The sequence below is a fragment of the Netta rufina genome, assembly GCF_964035555.1.
Source record: "Netta rufina genome assembly, chromosome: 4".
Classification (NCBI taxonomy): Eukaryota; Metazoa; Chordata; class Aves; order Anseriformes; family Anatidae; genus Netta; species Netta rufina.
Window position 1 is genome coordinate 73,201,817 of NC_140127.1, and position 20,459 is coordinate 73,222,275.

At 39.1% G+C, this 20,459-nt stretch overlaps 2 protein-coding genes across 4 annotated transcripts in view; one reads left to right on the top strand and one right to left on the bottom strand.

Moving 5' to 3' along the window:
* The window catches only part of CTNNA2 (catenin alpha 2), a gene marked incomplete at both ends in the record, with an annotated part of 418,840 nt that overhangs the window by 154,822 nt on the left and 243,559 nt on the right, over positions 1–20,459 (bottom strand). The window lies entirely within an intron of this gene.
* Positions 270–1,835, top strand: LRRTM1 (leucine rich repeat transmembrane neuronal 1; the record flags this gene model as incomplete). The annotated part of the gene is made up of 1 exon (XM_084286118.1): positions 270–1,835. The coding sequence occupies one exon, from the start codon at positions 270–272 to the stop codon at positions 1,833–1,835; it is 1,566 nt and encodes a 521-aa protein (XP_084142244.1).

Genomic DNA, 20,459 nt, shown 5'->3' on the forward strand with positions numbered 1-20,459 from the left:
GAAAGATTTTTTTCTTTGCTGCAGCCTTTAACATGAACAAAATCACTATCATTTTACCTTTGAATGTCTGTGAACTTTAATGCTGCACAGCTCCTGCATGCTGTAAAGTGAAATATTTGGCTCTGTGTTTGTTGTTTGCTGTTCTGCTTTGGTTTTGGCTTTTTTGGTTGTTTATTTTTTTATTTTTATTTTCCCTTAAATAAAATATGATGTAGAATTTGAAAAGATTCAATGGACATTCTCGAGCATATTTGGAAATATTCTTGCTAATGGATTTCCTTCTTATCGGTCTCTGTTTAAACTGGCTGCTGAGGAAGCCCCCGGGGTTGATATTGTGTACGCTGGGTATCTTTTCTAAAATGCTTCCAGCCGTGAATAGTGGGTGTCCACAGCTATGTCGGTGTGAGGGCAGGCTTTTGTACTGTGAATCACTGAATCTCACAGAGATGCCTCGCAACCTGTCGGGCATGATGGGCTTGTCTCTGCGGTACAACAGCCTTTCAGAGCTGCATGACGGACAGTTCACAGGGTTAATGCAGCTCACGTGGCTCTATCTGGATCACAATCACATTTGCTCAGTGGAGGGGAATGCCTTTCAAAAATTGCGGCGAGTGAAAGAGCTCACCCTGAGTTCCAACAAAATAACCCAACTGCCCAACACCACGTTCCGACCCATGCCAAACTTGCGCAGTGTGGATTTATCGTACAACAACATCCAGGCGCTGGAGCCCGACCTGTTTCACGGGCTGAGAAAACTCACGACGTTGCACATGCGGTCGAACGCCATCAAGTTCGTGCCGGTGAGAATTTTTCAGGACTGTCGCAGCCTGAAGTTTCTAGACATAGGATACAATCAGTTAAAGAGCCTGGCTCGAAACTCTTTTGCAGGCTTGTTCAAGCTCACCGAGCTGCACCTCGAGCACAATGACTTGGTGAAGGTGAATTTAGCCCACTTTCCCAGGCTCATCTCCCTGCACTCGCTCTGCTTGCGGCGGAATAAAGTTACCATCGTCGTCAACACTTTGGACTGGATATGGCAACTGGAAAAGCTGGATCTCTCTGGCAACGAAATCGAGTACATCGAACCCCACGTCTTCGAAAGCGTGCCTCACCTCAAGTCCCTGCAGCTGGACTCCAACCGGCTGACCTACATCGACTCTCGCATCCTGGACTCCTGGAAGTCCCTCACTAGCATCAGCCTCTCCGCCAACACCTGGGACTGCGGCCGCAACGTCTGCGCCCTGGCCTCCTGGCTGAGCAACTTCAAGGGCCGCTACGACAGCAACCTGCTCTGTGCCACCCCCGAGTACGCGCAGGGTGAGGACGTTTTGGATGCCGTGTACGCTTTCCACTTATGCGAGGACGCGGCGGACCCCACGAGCATCAACACCCTCTCCCCTGTGACCAACAACAGCGACCAAATGTTTGGCTATGGCTCGGCGACCGCCACGTCCAACGTGCCGGATGCCGACGAGGAGCCGACGACGTACGCCATCACCGTGACGCTGCCCGGCGAGAGCGCCGAGAACGCCGTGCAGATTCACAAGGTGGTGACGGGGACCATGGCGCTGATTTTCAGCTTCCTCATCGTGGTTTTAGTGTTGTACGTCTCCTGGAAGTGCTTTCCTGCCAGCATCAGGCAGCTAAGACAGTGCTTTGTGACACAGCGCAGGAAGCAGAAGCAGAAACAGACCATGCATCAAATGGCTGCCATGTCAGCCCAGGAGTATTATGTTGATTACAAACCCAACCACATCGAGGGAGCCCTGGTGATCATTAACGAGTACGGATCTTGCTCCTGTCACCAGCAGCCAGCGAGGGAGTGCGAGGTGTGATTTGCCTTGGGGATTTAAACAGTGTGCAACCAAATAGCGGCGTGCAGGCAGAGAGTGGAGCGGGGGGTTTGCTGGGCTTTGCTGAGGATTTCACAGGCACTCCTCTGCCAAAATCGCAGAAGGAGCTGCCGGCAGGACTTGATATTTTAGCTTTATCGTGTCTTAAAATCTTCAGGACAGCCAATCTTAAGATTTCCTATGCTAATACTCCCTTTGAAGATCTGTCAATATTCAGGAAACTGAGAGTGTAAAAAGGTACCGATTATTGATCTTTTGTAAACTAAGGAAAATGTTTAAAATAAAAAAAAATAGCATTTACAGTTTTTACAGACTGGTGTATATTACATGAATTGTTCCCTGTATACAAAATGCAACAGTTTAACCTCTTTTCATTCTGAGTGTTGAAAGTCTGGGAGCAATGAAGCCACGTTAAAAATAGACAGATGAAAATTAACCCGATGGCTTCCCATTGTAATTATTACACATTCACGTACATCATGTTACTGGCGGTATGAAGCATGACACTGGAACTTTATTTTTGTTAATGTGCTACCTGTAACTGGATGTCAGCACAGCAAGGAGCTGGTGCACCTCAGAAAGGCTCAAGTTTTGCCCGTGTCCCTGGGACAGGATTTCTGAGGCTTTTTAAGCACAGCTCACTTGTAAGTTGCTGTAAGATCCCTAAAAAACTGCATCGTAACCCCTAAAGGTATTTTGTATCACAACTGATCATATTGCAGAGTCTCATTGAAAGAAAAAAAAACAAACAACAACAAACAAATGACAAAACCCAAATAACTGAAACACTGCCGAAAAAGTGCTACTCATCATTTTCTTTAAGACAAAAAAAAAAAAGATGAAAATAAATAAATAAATTTAAGGGCTTTTACTAGCTATTCCCACTTTTATGCTTGTTCTGAGACATGCCAAGAGCAGAGAAACCCTTGTGCACTGTAGAGTCACGATGAGAGGAGGAGAGCAGAAGCGGCTCAGTTGTCAGTGGTGCAACCTGTGTGCGCCGGGTGTGCAAAACCTCGGCTGCCACGCTGCGAGGGGGACAGAGCCATCCTGGCACACTTCTGGGCTCTCCAGCAAAGCCACCCCATGCCCCTCACTGCCATCACTAGCATCCACTAACCAAACCACCCTGAAACCTCTGCAGAGGCTGAGAGCATAGGCACCCTCCCTCCTAATAACTGAAAAGATGGAATTCATGGTTACGAGCAGTCATTTGGTAATGTAGAATCACACGGCTGTTTTATTCTGATTGCCCTTAAATAAAGGCTTCCTTTCCTCGTATTTCGGGTTTTTCATTCCGGTATGTGAACAACCTACTGCTTGATCTTTGGAACAACTCCTCTCATACTAATGAAGACAGGGCAGTTTTATAACAGCAGGCAGAGTACCCTGAATTTTTCTTCATATAGCATAATGTGCCAGCAAAATGTAAAGTAAAAATCAAGAACTGGGTAACATTGCTATGCTTTGTACATATTTCTCTATTTTTGAGTTGGAAATGGAGGAAAAAATGAGAATTCTAACATCCATTTTAATTTAACATGTGTTTGTTTTTTTTTATAGCCTCCAACTGCCACCTATACTCAAAAGCCTACAACGGACTTATAAACATAAGATTAGGCACAAATCTTATTTTTTTCTTTTTTCTCCTGCAAAGCAACTGTTTTTCCAGTTGTTTAGTTGCTAATTTTAACTGTAAAGAGTGAATTTTATATATTTTTTATCTAACTGACACTATTTTGGAGGGTTCCAAACTTTTTTCCTCTATTTGGTACATCCCTCACCTTGTGTAATATTAAATATGAAATAGCCTCTTAATAACCTTCTTTCTTTTATTATTTAACGAGACTATAACATTATCAGTGAGACCAATGAGAGTAAATGTATTGGGAGAGGATTTTTTATGAGAAATATAATAAACTTTTTTATTTTTATTATTTATTTATATTTTTAATTAAAGCCACTGAAAATTTATCCTCAGCTTTGAAACAAGCTGTCACTGTCAAAGCTAGGCCTTTCTCTGTTCAAACACTTGCACATTTCTGTTTTTGTGCCTCAAACCCATGAGGGCCTGATCCATCCTGAAACTCTTAAGGGACCTGCAAGGCAGGGTGCCCACATGGGAACCTAAGTGCAAAGGTAGAGGAGGTAAGGAGAGAAAATACCTTGTACCATGCTAACTGAGGGCCAAAATATGTATTTTCCCCTTTAACCCCCCCACTGAAACCAACAGTGATTTTAACTGAAAGATTGAAAGAAAAAATAAAACACAAGACTAACTTTGGGCTGTGTTATATGCTCCTCAAATCACCACCCAGCACTGCAATCAGAAGGACTGATTACAGGTAGCTGCCAGCAAGCCTCCCAAACCAACCACAACTGCTAAAATATTGGCTACATACGGTAAAATAAAGAAAAACAGATACAGTCTTTCTTTCTGTAGTGACCCCCTGTTGCTACAAGGAAATGTAGTAGTGCTGTCATGTTTTTGGCCCTGTAAACCTGATGCAAAACCGATCCTGACAAACAATCGTCCTGTGGTTGTATTTCTATGTATTTTTAGCATATTTGTGGGTTGGTTTTTAAACACGCCAGTGTTTGCACCCCTCTGGAATTATTCCTGCTGTTTATTGGTGTTAGCAACGTCGAGCAACATTTGCAAGACGTGAGCAATTCCGCCTTTGCAATTTATTCATCTCTGTGCTTCATGCATCTTGCATCAGCAGCTCGAGTAAACCAAACGGAACATTTTGCTTTAAAGGTGCAGCGATTTCAGAAGGGAGGGCTTAATTTCGGTACTGCCTGTTGCCATTTCTCCCGAAGAAGTGGTAATGACCACTGATGACTTGCCACCTCCAGCAGGATGATGGATGGATCCTCCATGGAGAGGACAGCGCTCACTAAATGGCAGAAAATGAGGTGTTTCACAACCTTCATGCAAAAATCTTGTCTAAGGGTAGTGTCCTCTGGAGACAACCTCCTAATGATCTCCAGAAACCACCTGAAGATCTGGCTACCCCTCTGCTGGTGGAAAGAGGGGGGTCCCTGGGTGTGACTTACTACATGTCTATTCTGAAAGTTTCTGAAAGAACTACAAGGACAATAAAAAATAAATGTGCAATATTTCATTTCAATCCAGCTATTAAAAACCCAGTTATTCATCCTGCTCCAGGCTGCTTGCATTGGTATATAAGAGAATTTTTATATTTGTAATGTATTTATGGCAACTGCAGTGATTTTCCCTCACTCTTACTTTCAGACTTCATGTTTGCCAACTGTCCAAACATATGTCATTCCCTCTCTTTTGATCCCCTTATCCTGGCTTACTATACAGCTCAAAAAAAAAAAAAAAAAAAAAAGCTTTTGGGGTTAGTTGTGACAGTTTCTCCTTCAGGAGATACTTGGGGAAAATCAAATGAATATTTTAAATACTCCCCTTTTAATGTTCCACTTAGTAGGGCTAATCTTTCTTTTATAATTAGGTAATTAACATTATTATTATATTTTTTTTGGAAACGTTTTTAGTTGTAAGACAGGGTGAAAGGCAAGCTACAGAACTACCTTTTCGAGGCTGGTTAACACTCTCAGTGCTATAGATCTCTAATATGCAATCTCTTGCTGCTAGCATCAATACACCCTCATAGTGCACCCAGTGATGAAGGAACTGTTGCTGTGTATGCTTTGAATGTATATAAGGGATGATTTATTTTCCTTTCTGTCTTTTTTTCCCTTTCGTTCTGTACTTAAAAAAAAAAGTGATATGAAACCACAGAATCAATGCTAATGTACCACATTCTGTTTCTGGCCTGAATAATATAAAATACAAAGAAACTCTGTGTTAAAGCTGCAAATTCCCTCCTTTACCACGCTGTTAGAGTACTGCAGGGAGCTCAACCAGGGGGCTGAGCTTCTTCTCCGTGTCACAGCCGTACCAAGATGCTCTGCAGCAGGCTGAAGATGCAGTCCCATGCCTGGGTGGCAACTGCCTTGCGCACGTGTGCAGAGAAAAACTATTATTGATACCTAAGGATACTTTTGTACGTTTTATTAGATGTTCTGTGCTTTTATAGCAAAGGCATCGAGGAGTACTTGAAGTGTATCTATTTGATCATTTTCTTTGGCTCTGGTAAAAAGCCCCTCATTCGCTTTTGAGATGGACTAAATTTGTTTCTTGTATGTGTCTGGTTCTGCACTGATAGCAAAAGGATGCTCTGAATACCTCTTCCCTTCCCTCTGGCTTCTCCAGTGGTATTGAGAATGGCAAATAAGAAGAAGTATTTGATTAGGAAGCTTATTGCTAGTGCGATAATAATAATAACAAAAATAATAAAAGAAATGAAGAGGAGACAAAAGATGAGAAAAAAAGACTGGAGAAACAACAAGTAAATGAGCCTGTGGCTGGCTTCCTCTGCCTTTTCTTTTTTAAACGTGGCAAATCTAAAGGCCCAGCACATATGAAAACCAAGACTGATGGTGGGTGGAGAAAGCAGTTTTTAAAACTGTGCAAGCAGGGATGAAACAGCTTCTGGAAAGGAGGGCACCGCACCAAACACTTCCACTGAGCATGAAAGAGAAAAGGAAAGGGTGAGGGCAGAGATGAAAGGAAAGACGAGAGCTGGTGAGAAGGCAAGGTGAACACCGTGCACATGAGGTAAATGAGATTTTTTCAGTACCTTCGCCTCCCACGTTGAAGCCATGGTGAGGACAAACAGCAGTGATTTAAGCAAGATACCCAGCATCTCTTTCTGTCTTCTCAAACACACACATGCATTTGCAGAGGAACACATGGACATGCTTTCTCAGACATTCGCCTCACATCATTGCCTCTGCCATGAACTACTTCCCGGGCAGTTCAGCATCCCCTTGTCCATCAGGTTGTTTGCTCTTCCACTGCCTCTTCCCCTCACTTTGCTGGCTGGATTTCCTACCTATCCCAGCCATGGCTCACCACACACTTTCTAGAAAATCAGACTTTTATAAGAAACATACCTCATTTTTTCTGTCCTCTAAGAAACCCCCATTTAGAGAGAGGGGGGTCGTGTACTATAGCAGATTCTCCTGCTAATTATATCCACGCTCATTTTCCCTCATATTCGATTTCTGCATGCATGGCTATTACGACAAACATATCTGAGGTATTTTTGCTGGGTTCAATTTATCATTATGCACCAAGGTTATACTTTTCCTTGACCTGCTCAACCCAGTCTAATATTAACAAATTGAGCATTTACACGAGCTCCTTTCCAAGCATGATGTTGATTAGGAATTTAGGAAATGCTGGTGATTTAAAGATTAACCTTTCATAGAATTACTGACATAAACCAGAGCTATTATGGTATTAGGAGCAACTATTCAGAGCATATTCTGTGTGAAAGAAAACCAACAAAGCACATTTAGAGCCATGAAGCCATGCAAAAGGCTTTCCATATTATCGAGACCAAGTGATATCTTTCTTTCCTTTTTTTTTTTTTTTTTCTTCCCCAGACAAAGCTGGTGAAAGGAAAGGAGTAAGTGCGATCTACCTCTAAAGTTATGTAGAGGGAAGCAAGGCTACAAAAAAATTACAGAAACCAAGCAACAATCTTCTGCTGGCATGACAGAGCCTGTAATCGGGTGGGTGGCTGTGAAGAGCCGAGCTGAATGCTGCAAAGCACTGTAATTTTATTGCACTGTGGCTGCTTTAAAGAGAACACATTTGCAATGAAATCTGTATTTCCACGAGAACATGGCAATTGTTTTTGTTATAAAGATAACGTCACTTGTTGGCATTCAGACACAATTATTCAGCCTTTAAACCAATTACTGCTCTATTCGCCTTTGCTGGTGCGATAGTTGGGCGAGCTGGTCAAATGTAACAGGTTGCAGTTAAAGGAATTCGAGTTCAAAGGACCTAGATTTGCATCACAAGAGAAGAAATTCAGTTTAAGATAAACACCAGCTTTTCACCTTTTCCTTCACTTTTCCTCATCCTGAAAATCCACGTATGTACATCCCTTAGAGAAATCAAGAGATAATTGGCAGTGGCTAAAGAATAACATTGTGAGTGCCTGCACTTGGCAAACAGCACATACTACTGTGCTCAGGCACTTTTTATTTTAAACCATTTCACTGCTCTCATGTTCTTCACATCCTCACCAGACACCGTAACTAGTGCCAGGGATGTCTTTCAGCACGGGTGCTATGGGAACCTGACCGATTTGGTTCCATGTCTGAGCTAAGAGAGCCTAAATCTGAGATTTCAAAGGTAATAGGTAAGTACAAAAATTGGCTTCATCACAGAATTGCCATTTTTAGCACTGCAGATTCATCTGACTGACATGGTTAGAAACCAGGCTCATTCATTGCAAACTTCATTCTGGCCTTTTTTTTTTTTTTTTTTTTTTTGAGACAGATCCTTGTCCTAACAGCAAACCAGAGCATGACACCAGAGACAGAGGACTTAAAACTGTATTTTCAGTGAAATCTGAGATTAAACATAATAATAATGCATGGACATATCAATCTGATTAAAAGGGTTTATCCAATAAAGGCAATTCAGTTTATATATAGAAAATCTCACTCAAGCAGCACACCTCTGTACCCTAGTGGTTACAAAAAGCTATGAGCAAGCATCCTGATAGCTGGGGCCTCAGCTTGAAAACAGGTTTCTGAATATCCTTTAAAATACATACTCTCCCTCTATTTTTAATCTCACTTTACACGCTCACCCATTTTCCATTCCTCAAACCTCACAAGCAGAGTGATTGAAGGCTGGAGGGAGGAAGCCCTGAAAATCCCAAACTAAATAGCAAGAACAGCCCACAGCTGCTGAATTCCAGTGGTTTGGGTTCTTTTACCAGCTGCCAGCCATTTGAAACACACCTGCAATCAACCCTGTTTGCAAGTCGAGAGCTAAAGAAAGCTCCTAGGAATAAACCTGAACCTGTCTCTATTCAGTGCCTCTGCTGACAGACTGGCTTGCTACGGGAGCCTGGTAAATATTAAAGAATGTTAATAATAATGAGATAATCCACCTGGGGATTTTTTGCCCCCTTTTTAAAAACTTGGCTCCATTCTGAAGTTTATCTTGACGGAAAATTTACTTCTCCGATCCAGATTATTTCCCAAAGCAATTTTCTAACTGCAAACAGAAATTTGTGGCTGCTGCTAAAAGGTTTGCAATCCTTGTGCTAAAGAGGCCACCGCATGTCAAATGTTTACCTTAATTTCATGTAAATGTCACTCCATATTGGACATTCTATATTTCTCTGCTGGCATATTATGCAGCTGCCTCCATCTTCATAAACCTTCCCTTTGCTCCATAAGTACCCTCACAGCAGCCTGGCACCCATTGCTGCTGTCAGATCAAATTCCCAAACAAAAGCTAGATGCAATGACTTTATCATCTAATTGCTGTAATCCAATAAATTGAATGTGAATCCTATGGCCCTAACCATGCAAAAAAAATGATGGAGTCAATCAATGAATGGAAGAAATGCATCCGAAATACACTTGGGGTAAGGGGGAACCCACAAAACAAAAGACATTGCATATGACGAGGCTTCAAGTAGCAGAAGGTCAGGGCAAAAAGGTGTGGTACAGAATGGAGAAAATCACTGCTAAAAGAAAAGGGGACAGTGCCCATAGCTGGTTAATCAGGAAGAGAGTTAGGTGATAACCGACATAGGAAACACTCGTCAGGGGATGACAAAGCACTGTAGCAATATTTCATGACATAATGAGTACAGACAAACATGGCTTTGCAGTGGGGAAGACAACAGTCCACGAAGTCCACTGAAGCTGGACCCAGAGCTATTCCCTTGGAATGTGGATTGTTTTGGGTTTTTTGTTGTTGTTGCTGTTGTTTTGTATATTAAAAAAAAAAAAAATCTAAACTATTTTAATTCTATCTGTTATGCACAAAACGTCAAATATGCTGAACCACGTGTTGGTGATTTTTTTTGATGAGTGGCATGTCTAGGTTCAAGTAAACCCAATTGTGTTGTTTTTGTGCATGTATTTCCCTCATTCCAATGCCTGTTGGCATTACACAATGTTATTCTAGTTGGCGGAACAAAGGTCTTCCCAAAAACGTTACCCTAAGTAGTTTTATGATGTTACATTCCATGTCTTCCATAAAAAAAGGGAGTTGAAAAGTTTTCTATTTTTTCCCTGGTTATGTTTTCCTATTATGTAGAATAACCTAGCCCCAATCTGTCATTTTTCATTAGCAAAGGAGTCAAGCTATGGTTGTTAATGACAACTCCTAATGAGGATTTGATGAATAAGTCCTGGAAAATGAAACTTGAAACAAACACTTAAATCTACCTCAAATCTGTCGTTTCCAGGTAAGTGAGTTGACAGTAAATGGGAAATAAAACTTCAAGAATTTAAAGCAAAGTAGTGCATTTAAAACCATAAATCATTAGGTCCAAATGGTGTTTATCAAGAAACTAAAAAATAAAATAAATAGATGTATGAACAAAGCAGAGGAGCTAGTAAAAAATGCAGATTTCTAGTAAATGTAGCTGTTGCATCAAAAATGGAATGACTGAAATGCATTGTACTTCCCCTACCTTACAGCTGAGTAGAGATGACTGTAACGGGCTGGTAAATCTTATCTCAGTAGCTGTTAAGTTATATCTATTAAGGTCTGTAATATCATGCAGTAGGGAGAAATTGGCTAGTCTGTGGAGCAACAGCATGCTGCTCTAATCCATTATAACCCGTGCATTGGGGCTACCTAAGTGACATCCAAAACCTGGCAATTTTCTATCTGGTCTTCCAAAGAGGTTTTTACGGAACACCTGTAAAAGACGTTCAGGCTCCCATAAATAAGCTAAGCTCCATGGACATAGAAAATTAGCTAGATGCCCAAAAATACAATGGCCTTTTACTCAGCACAGCAGAAACGGGAGCATAGCATCCTTCCAAGGCCGGGGCTGCTGAATCATCCTAGCAACAATCAGGAAATGTTTGACAACGCGTTTCAAATGACAGATTATTTATGCTGCAAAAAGTAATGAAAATCAGGAGGACATGCAAAGGGACTTCCAAAAGCTGAAGATTGCATGGGCTTTGATGGATGAAATTCGGAATTGTGAAATACAAAGCAAAAGACAAAATATAAGGGAAGCTGTTCATCCATGCCTCGGAGATGGGAGTTATATGCAATAATTGGACAACTGTCATTTCGGGTATTGCATGGAAAATCTCTGCTCAGTGTGTGGAGGGGGAAAGGAAGGAAAAAGAAAAGTGAAATAACTTCTAAAATGTATATACAACTAAAGAGCGCTTAGAAATTAAAGACCGATATTGCTATGCCTTCAGTTAGGAAACTGTCCTAGTTCTGTTAAGCATAAATTACAAAATAACATAACTGCATGATAAAGATAAGTTGCTAACAAGTGAAAGGAGGAAAGGTCTGGGAAAGTTTCTGTGTAAGGAGAGATGCGAAGAGCCAGGACCTCCAGCTGCAGCAAACAGCAAAACGCGTACCCATTCCCCCTCTAGCGGCCAGTCCGCACAGGGTTACTGCAGAAATAAATAAATCACACAATCCCAAAAGCGAGAGGCAAAACACTGCCAATTGATTTTAAGCCATACGCACGCACGTACCCCCTCTTTTTCATTCGACTCACAATTTTATATGACCTCAAATTATATTATTGTTATTGTACCAGTCCTCATCAAACCGCCTGCCGTACTCCTTCGTCGTTGCTTGTCATTAGTCGGAGCTGGAGCTGTTTTACAGCCAAGGTAATTTTTTGTGATATGCTTGTACCTACCTGCAGGAGGAGGATATGGAGTGTGACAGGGGCCCCTGCACTGTTTAGTAACAGAAATAATCATAAAATAAAAACAAAGCAAAACAAAAAACAACACAAAAAACAAGCAAATTTGGAACTCATTGTAGGACATGTCACTAATGCAAAAAATTTAAATAGTTGTATAGAAATGGGGACACTGAACTAATAGAGTACATATACCCCCAAAATCTTTCATATTAAAAAAAAAGTGTTTTTTTTTTTTTTTTTTTTTTTTTTTTTTTTTTTTTTTAAGGACCAGTGGCTGGGACAAGGCACAACACGGGGTGGGCTTGGTCTTTTTTGTTTCCCAACCAGCCTGCATGGCCACAGGCACCTGGGGAAACTGAGGCTGGAGGAACCCTTCCCAACCCCATGTCCCTAAGAAATACCATCTCCTTGGTCTGTCACTGCTTCCTCTATCTTCTATAGCACAGGCACAAAAATCATAACCTCCTCCCCCACACTTTTAACAATTTCTCTGCACAACGCAATATAACAGAGCACTTTTTGTTTCAGTCTTTTAGCAGCCTAGGACCTTTTGTGGACCAAAGGAGTCTGAGATGCTAAGCTGGATGCACAAAGAGGTGCTGATGAGGACTGAAAAGGAGCTGTGCTCTGTTTGTGATTGAAATAACGACCAATCACTCGTCAGGAATTTTTTTTTTTGGTCTAATTTTCTTCACAACAAACAAACAACAATAAATAAATAAATAAACACAAGAAACCCAGTGGCTTGGCGCAGAAATGAACCTCCTTTGGTTGCACTTTCAGGGACCTACTACATCCTCAAGCTAATAGGCTCTGTATAAAGGTTATGGTTCACAGGGAAGACAAGAAGTGGAAAGGGATTGTGTTTTGCTTTTGTAAAATCTTTCCATCAGTTACGTTTCTCAACCAATGCTTCAAAACTTACAAGTGGTTTTTTTTGTTTGTATGTTTGTTTTTGTTTTTGTTTTTTTGTTTGTTTGTTTCTTTTTTCCATTACAGGTTAATTTGTGTATAGGACAAACAGATGAATTAAGTAACCCTTTCTGCTAATAGTTTGCTAAGAAATTGCCCAGGAACATGTTTCTGATTAAAGCTTATAACACACCATTATTTTTGTAACACACCTGTATTACATTTAATAAATAAAACAATGATATGTGGTGCTGCACTGCTCTCCTATAGGTTATTCTAAATTTACCAATGAACCATTATGCCTTGCTGTATCTTATGGTGGCTTTTGGTGAAGACTAAATATTAGTTTGGATGGAACTCACAGCTGGCATTTTTATATTAATTCGAATATGTTGTTACTAATTTGTTCAACTGAAACTAAAGAATAACACAATAAACAAGGCACAGTTTGACTTCTCACGTCTTAAATTAAAAAAAAAAAATCCAACGTGTCTTAATAATTTTACCTAATTAAAAAATATTTAGAAAACAGATTATTCAAATGATTTGTACATAATAATGTGAGCAATTTGCTCTTCCAGCGTAAAATGAATTCATTACTATCCACAGTCAGAGCAAATTTGATAGTCATAGTCTATCCTTTACTGATGTACCTACAGACACAATTATATTCCTAATATGCACTGTCAAGACAGCTTCAAGAGTAAGAATATAAGGAACTGTACAGACAATAGACAACAAACAAAATGCAGTTGATTACTGTTGGGATGGGCACAAGATAAGAAGGAAAATCCTACAGAGAAAATCCTAAAGACAGCTGATACTCTGCTGAATCTCAAAAGAAGACTTCCACACTGACCCACTAAGGACATCTCATTTTCCACCAACAATTACAGAGAGGCATATATATATTTCTGGCACTTTTAAGTGATGGTGTGTGAGTGGCTTGCAGCATCTGGTAAAGCACAAAATATTGAGTGGGAATTTTTAACTCATTTTGGAGTACAATAATATGCCTGTTCATAAATATTTTTTCCTATATATCTTCTCATGGCAGAAAAAAAAAAATCCTCAATTTTTAGGTGATGAGCCAAAAGTTTCTACAAATTTAAGAATGGGGGCTTCTTCAGAATGACAGCCTGGTGTATGCTGTACTTTCCCTTGAATGACATTACTGGGGTAAATTAAGTGCCAGACACACTGCTTATTAATTAACAATATCAACAATTCTTTCTGCATTAGAGATAACACATTTTACAGACAACCAGAAGCATTTTCATTACAAAACTTATCTCTAAGGCTCTTTCCTATGCCTCTGTCTGCCACAATAAAATAAATAAATAAATCATAATTGCGATGGTAGATCATTTTTCCCTTCACTAAAATTAAATCTTAAAAGCCATTTAATTAAACTGAATGATAACTGAATGACTTTAACCATCCAAAGAATTCAAACGAAGGATGCTCTCTCCCCAGATGCTAAAATATGGCATAACGATGTTTTGCCATGAAGAGGCAAACCTTAACAAAGCAAACTACTCTGAGCAGGCATTTCTTATCTGTAAATAAACCCCCTGCAATAACGTCATTTCTTTTTTCTTTTTTCACTCACAAGTTTTTACCTTTGTCTGCATGCCACATGCACTTACAACACATTCTTCAGTCAGACCACATGCTCTGAACAACAGCAAAATGTCGCAACAAGGTCCAGATTGATTATATATATATATATATATATATATATATATATTCTCACTGTCTTTAGTAAAAGAAGGACTATCTTTTATATGAACTATCTGCTTCAGGTGTGCCTTACAAACACTACTCTGTTTACATCATTAAATCAGCCTTGCCCCAGCTGAAGCCTTATGATACATAATGCATAGATGCTTTTTGTGAAGCTTCTGCATGATGTTCAACTCAAAACTTAAAAACTGTTTCCAACCAGCAGGAAAGGCTTAGTTCGAGCAATTTCCTTTTCTTTTTAAATGCTCTATTTTTTCAGACTTCAGAAGTTTTATTTAAACTAGAGCTAACCATATATGAGTTTGTTTTCCCCTTCCAGGAGTTAAAAGGGGAAAGTTTCTTTGTATTTCAAAAGTAATTTGCTAAGTCTCTTATGTCTGTATTCTGTGCTTCCAGAGGAATAAAGAAGAAATTTAACCACTGAAAGAATAGGAAAATAGATTTGCAGATGTAGCAATCTTGTAAAACTTAACATAGTTCTGAAAAAAAATATAAATCACACTACCATCAAGAAAAAAAATAATTTCCCAAGTTGTCCCAAGTCTCTTCCTACAGAGATTAAATGGATAATGATGCAACTTCTACATGAGTCCTTTCAACTGCCTATAAAAACACTCCAGCTTCAATTCCGTTCATTTGAGAATGCTCTCACTAGTATTTCATGCCTGTCTCTTGATTCCTATATTCATTGATGCTACACTTTTTTTTTTTGCAAGGTGAACGCAAGTTAGTTTGTTCAGAGCTGTGAAAAAAAGAACCGTGCCTTGATGTATTAGTAAGGTTTCCATCACTACAAAGTAAAGCAACAATTGGGATTAAAACTATAGAAATCACATTTTTTTGAAACTCTTGCCAACTACATAATTATGCCCAAAATGACATTGTGCCAGGTGGCTTTGGCTAACAGATGGAATGGTATATTTGTTCACTCTTCATAAACCAAGCTCCATTCCAAAAATTGTAAGCCAGAAGTATCTAAATTATTGATTGACAGTTACATATGTCTAATAATTAATTAAACTAGCTACACATTGCAGTGAGTCTCAACTGCAGTTAAGAATCAAGAAAATGTATGTTGGTGTCTTAACATTAACATTTTTAAACCACAGCAACTAAAAATAATGAAATGCAGACAACAGAGCTTTTGTATGAAGTGTCTTAGAAGTGCTTAGAGCAGGAACATTTTCAATTGTTCCTACGATTCTGTTTCACCAAATCCCAAATTTCACCAAATGCTTACTAAGATCAACTAGTAGTTGTGACAAGACCTAGCAAACATAGTCAGGCTCGGGTTCAGAAGACTCTTCCCAGACAACATATGGACTATATAATTGTCATTAATGCTCTGGAGAGAGAAATCGAATGGAGATCAAACCAAGAGACAACCACTGCTTTATGCATCCTGAATTAGTCTTCATCTAGGCTGATGAATTTCTCACCAGCAAATCCCAGATGGACAACTGGCTAGCTTTGTCATCCAGCACAGCACATGGGCAGTGAGTCCATTTCATATGGACATGTCAAAATGATTGGCAGCTGGTAATGAAGGCAGCAACACGAAATCCAGCAGTCTGAAGGCACTGGACTTCCAGCATATATGCAGATATGCATATATGCGTTGAGAATGCATCTCAGACTGATGAACGAAACGTGTCATCAGTCATTTTCATGCTGGAAACACAAAGGCAGAAGAAGTCTACAGTGCTGCTGACCCTGTCCCAGTATTTCCCTACATGCAACACTGATTTTCCAGCCTGTGCAATGACCCTCATCAAAATCCCATGAAGTTGAGGATAACAATGGATACATTCCCCCTCCCTGCTATGGGAAAATAGTAATTAATTTAGGGAAAAAAAATAAAATGAGAAAAGCATTTTGTCATAGTATATTAATAACCCTACTTCTGCTATCACAAAGCTGTGCCAGAAACACTGATTTAATAGGCACTGCAAAGCAATTACCATGCAAATAATATTAGCCAGTAATTTATTATTTTTTTTAGTAAACTCCTTGTTTTGGCTAGCGGACCAGAGTAGCAGATCCCAACAAGATTGGATAATTGCAAGATATTTCAAGTGTTTAAATAGCTGTGACACCAAACATATGAAGCAACAGTTTTCAGACTGGCCCGTTGATCTGCATGCAACTTCAAGTATGGACAACTTAGGGAGCCAACAAAAGAACAATTTAGCCAGCAAAGCGATTGCTGAAGTGAAAAAAGAGGGAAAGATATTTTAAAAAGCACTCTTTTATCAGTGGCATTAACGAGGATAACATTGGAGAATAATGCAGAGGGTTTCGAGCCTCCTATGAAGAAATACTACCACCCTAACTCTTTCCTTTACTTTTGGTCTTCATAAGAAATATTTTATTTAGAGTAACCAAGTTGATCATTTTAAGCTCATGTGCAGCTTTTTAAGTCATATTCAGCTTTACAAGTTGCCTGACAATCTTCCTGTCCTGGATGGGAGCTATATGGCTTCACTTAAAGCACTTCATTTCTTTGCTCATCATTTCACTATCAGAGAATGGTCTAAGCTACTTATCTTACAGCAGAGTGCTGTGGCACTCACTATGGACATTTATTCTATGGTGAATGGTCAAATATGATGGTTCTCATTCCTTCAGTCCAACATGGTTTTGTGTAATCAGTTTGGTCAAGTAGCAGTTTTGATTGCATGTTATCTCTGAAACTAAAGATACGTTAATTAAGATTCAACTTCCAGATACAAGGCAGGACTCAGTATTTTTTTCTGATTCTCCTGTTACAGGATGCTGATGATATGGTCTAAGTATGGTATAAAAATACTTGCCTTTCTTTGTTTCCCTCACCACTTAAAAATTCAGATTCTTCTTTTAATTAACAATCAAAATGCTCCGAATATAAAAACACATTTCTGTGTATCTTATGATGAGGAAGAGAAAAGTAATGCTAGCCTGTGCTCTATAACTTCTAAATATTTTGGGGAGGAACAAAGGAAAATGAATTTCTAGTTAAACTGATGAATATACAAATATTGACATTGTTGTGCTCAAGATCAAGTACAAATTGAATCTGTGATTTCATTTATGGAAATAGGTACACTGGGGAATGCAATTACTATCTATAAATCATTTCGCTATAACCTTCTACTTCAATATCCTTAAATAGTAAAATGCAACTGAAGCTATTTTAGTTAAAGCCTGTACAAAATAAATCCTTGTGGCAACACTCATCTGTCAGGGAATTTGATGTTCTCCGAAGTACTTGTTGGTATTAAGCAAGCAATCTCTCACTTCTAACAGACTTTGTTATTGATATGTATGATCTAAGTAGTTTATTATTTATAGTTAAGCGTGAAGTGATATGTCAAAGAAAAACACAAAACTACGGAAACTGCATATTACAAGACCTAAACTATTTAATTTTCATACAAAACAGCTACTGACATTTGTGTTCTTGCTGACATAATAATACAGCTAACAATTAAATGATGCCTTCTAGGAAATTGGGACAAGAAAGGGTGCCTTGGTCAAGTCTGTAATCCCTGAAAAGAACTATGAGACCATTATATATGTGTAAGCAGGCACTTCATGCAAGCCCAGCAGAAGACAGAAAGACCATCAGAAAACTAGTAAAAATACCAATGGTAAATGAGGTAATTTTTACAGAAAACTTTCAGACCATGTGGACAGTTAATGAAAATGTCATCAAATTTCTAGTGCTTAATTCACTACAAGAGTGAATGAACAAAGAAGCAAGGTAATGGTAAAGGGAAGATCCTATCTCCTGTAATTCAGGTTTATGCACAAGTTCAGTGCCTTTTTCTGAATCCATTTTAATACAAATGAGCAAACAAATGTATATAAAAATATATGCTTTCTTCAAAACAAATACTAGTCTCCTGAATTTCTTTATATTTCTACTAATCTTGCCTTAACCTTTATCTTAAGATATCATACCTGATATAATAACTGAATTAACACTTCATTATTTTGCAATCCCAATCTGCCTCATTTCCTCAATAGTCCTTCAGGCAGGATGGCAGTTGACATGACAAAATCAGGAACACATCTGCCATTTGCCACAAACCTACACCCAGATACGCAGACTTTCTAGCTTTGCCAAGAAGTAGGAGTATCCACAGGCAAAGATCCCATTTTTAGACACCAGTTTTAAAAATACAGTATTGGTGGTTAATAAAGCACTAGCTGTCTATCCCAGAATTTAACACAAATATTCAAAGCTTGTATGCATTTTCAAAAATTGGTATATTTTATGGCTGGACTGATTCTGTCTAGTAGATGATATCACTGGACTGATTCTGTCACCATTATCTCAGGCAGTATTTTTTTGGTATAACACAAACCTAGGATCATCAACTAGAATCTGCCATTAGTAGTGCTGTTCCCATCCAACATGAACAGTAGGATACCTTCCTATCCAAGTATGGATCAAGTGCTGTGTTTTCACAGGGAATGGAAGTTGACCTAGTTATGTTGTGCCATTAACCTCTGACATCATGATGCCTGTAGGTGAGCTGATTAAACTCCTCGCTGCATGGCTCTTGGAGGAAGCAAGGCTAATTGTGCGTAACAGGAGCTCAGTTACAAATCTTCCTATTTTATTCAGGTTTTCAAAGCAAAATGGTTATTTCTAGACCTGTCCAGAGAAGTTGGTAGCTCAATCAAGTTAATTTCAAAGTCTGATTTTACCAGGGGAATTTTAAAAATTGAAAATTACACCAGTAATATAGAGAACCTTATGAGTTACAAACCTTTTTCCCTTCTCTTTGCTGGGAGTGTGCTTCATATATATAGATGAGAGCTTTGTGTTGGTGATACTGATTAAACTAGAGCATGGATCAGGAGAACAATTTGTTTTCTTAAGTCACATTACTCCATCAAGGACTCAGTAAAATCTCATACCAACCTTTAATTCTCAGTCATTAAGTTTGCAGTTTTAGCAAGTTTGAAGTTTGCAGATTCAAAAATAACCTAGCTGTTGTCTAGTTTCACCCTTAGTGGCCACCCATGTTAGACACTGGTTGACAGCTAATAAAAGATAAAGGATTATACCACTCTTCTGGAAATCTGTGAAAAAGGTTGGTTGTAGCATAAAGAGGCTTTAAATAAACACATCAGCATGATCAAGCAACAACAACATTTTTTCCTGTTTTACTCCTACCATGGTAGCTAAAAAAATAATAATTCTCAGATCAAAGGTAGTCAAGTAAATTGAGAGGGTTTCCACTGCTATAGTGACATTACAGACTTCATTCTATTGGAAGTTTCTGCTGATTTGTGTATTCAGTTGGCTGGCTTCAGATTCTTAAAAGACGAGTGAGGTTTCTGTAGAATGGTAAGGGTGTATCAGCTCCTCACAGAGATCTGCTGAATTCTTAGTAGTGTGAGGCCAGGGCTATAGACAAGTGATTTCCTCACACACACAAAATGTATGGATTTCCAGGCTGAGGATGAACAGTCTGCAAGCAACCTAAAGATTCATACATAGCACCAGAGAGGACAGCAGCTTGCTGAAAATGACTTTGAAGACTTATTTCCAGAAGCAGCCATAATTTCAGGAACAAATTCCATTCAAATAACTGAAATCACCTCCAGCAAAGTCCATTACCTCTGGCTGACTGTGTAATACAAGTTTCCACATCAGGGCTCAGGAGCTGTTGCAGTCTAAATTCACACCCTACTTCAGAGTAATTTCTTCATGTAGGTAAGCAACGTCTTTTGAAAATATAGATCTGCTTAATTGCAAGAAAGATATAAAAATGCCCTGTAATAAGGTACTGCCATCAGCACATCAAATGGCTGACTTAAAGCTAACTGAATACTTCCAATTTCAACTAGTCTAAGCAGCCAGTAGAATAGTATAAGATGATAATCGCAGGATAAGAAACTCTATTCTAGACAAAAGCAGTACTGAAAAAGACATGAGCTTTTCAAATTTGTTGCAATGGAAACTGCATTCAATCGTTCTCTATATCTATGAAGGGTAAGACAAGAAGTAGTCAACTCAGTTTGCAGCAAGAGATTTGGGTTACATATTAGGAAGCATTTTCTAGCTCTAAATACAATTCAGTACAGAAGTTGAAATAAATTTTATTTGTGCCATTTTTTATTTTTTTTCTTTTTAATCCATTATTGCAACTGAACCATGTTAGGACTCTTCCAAATA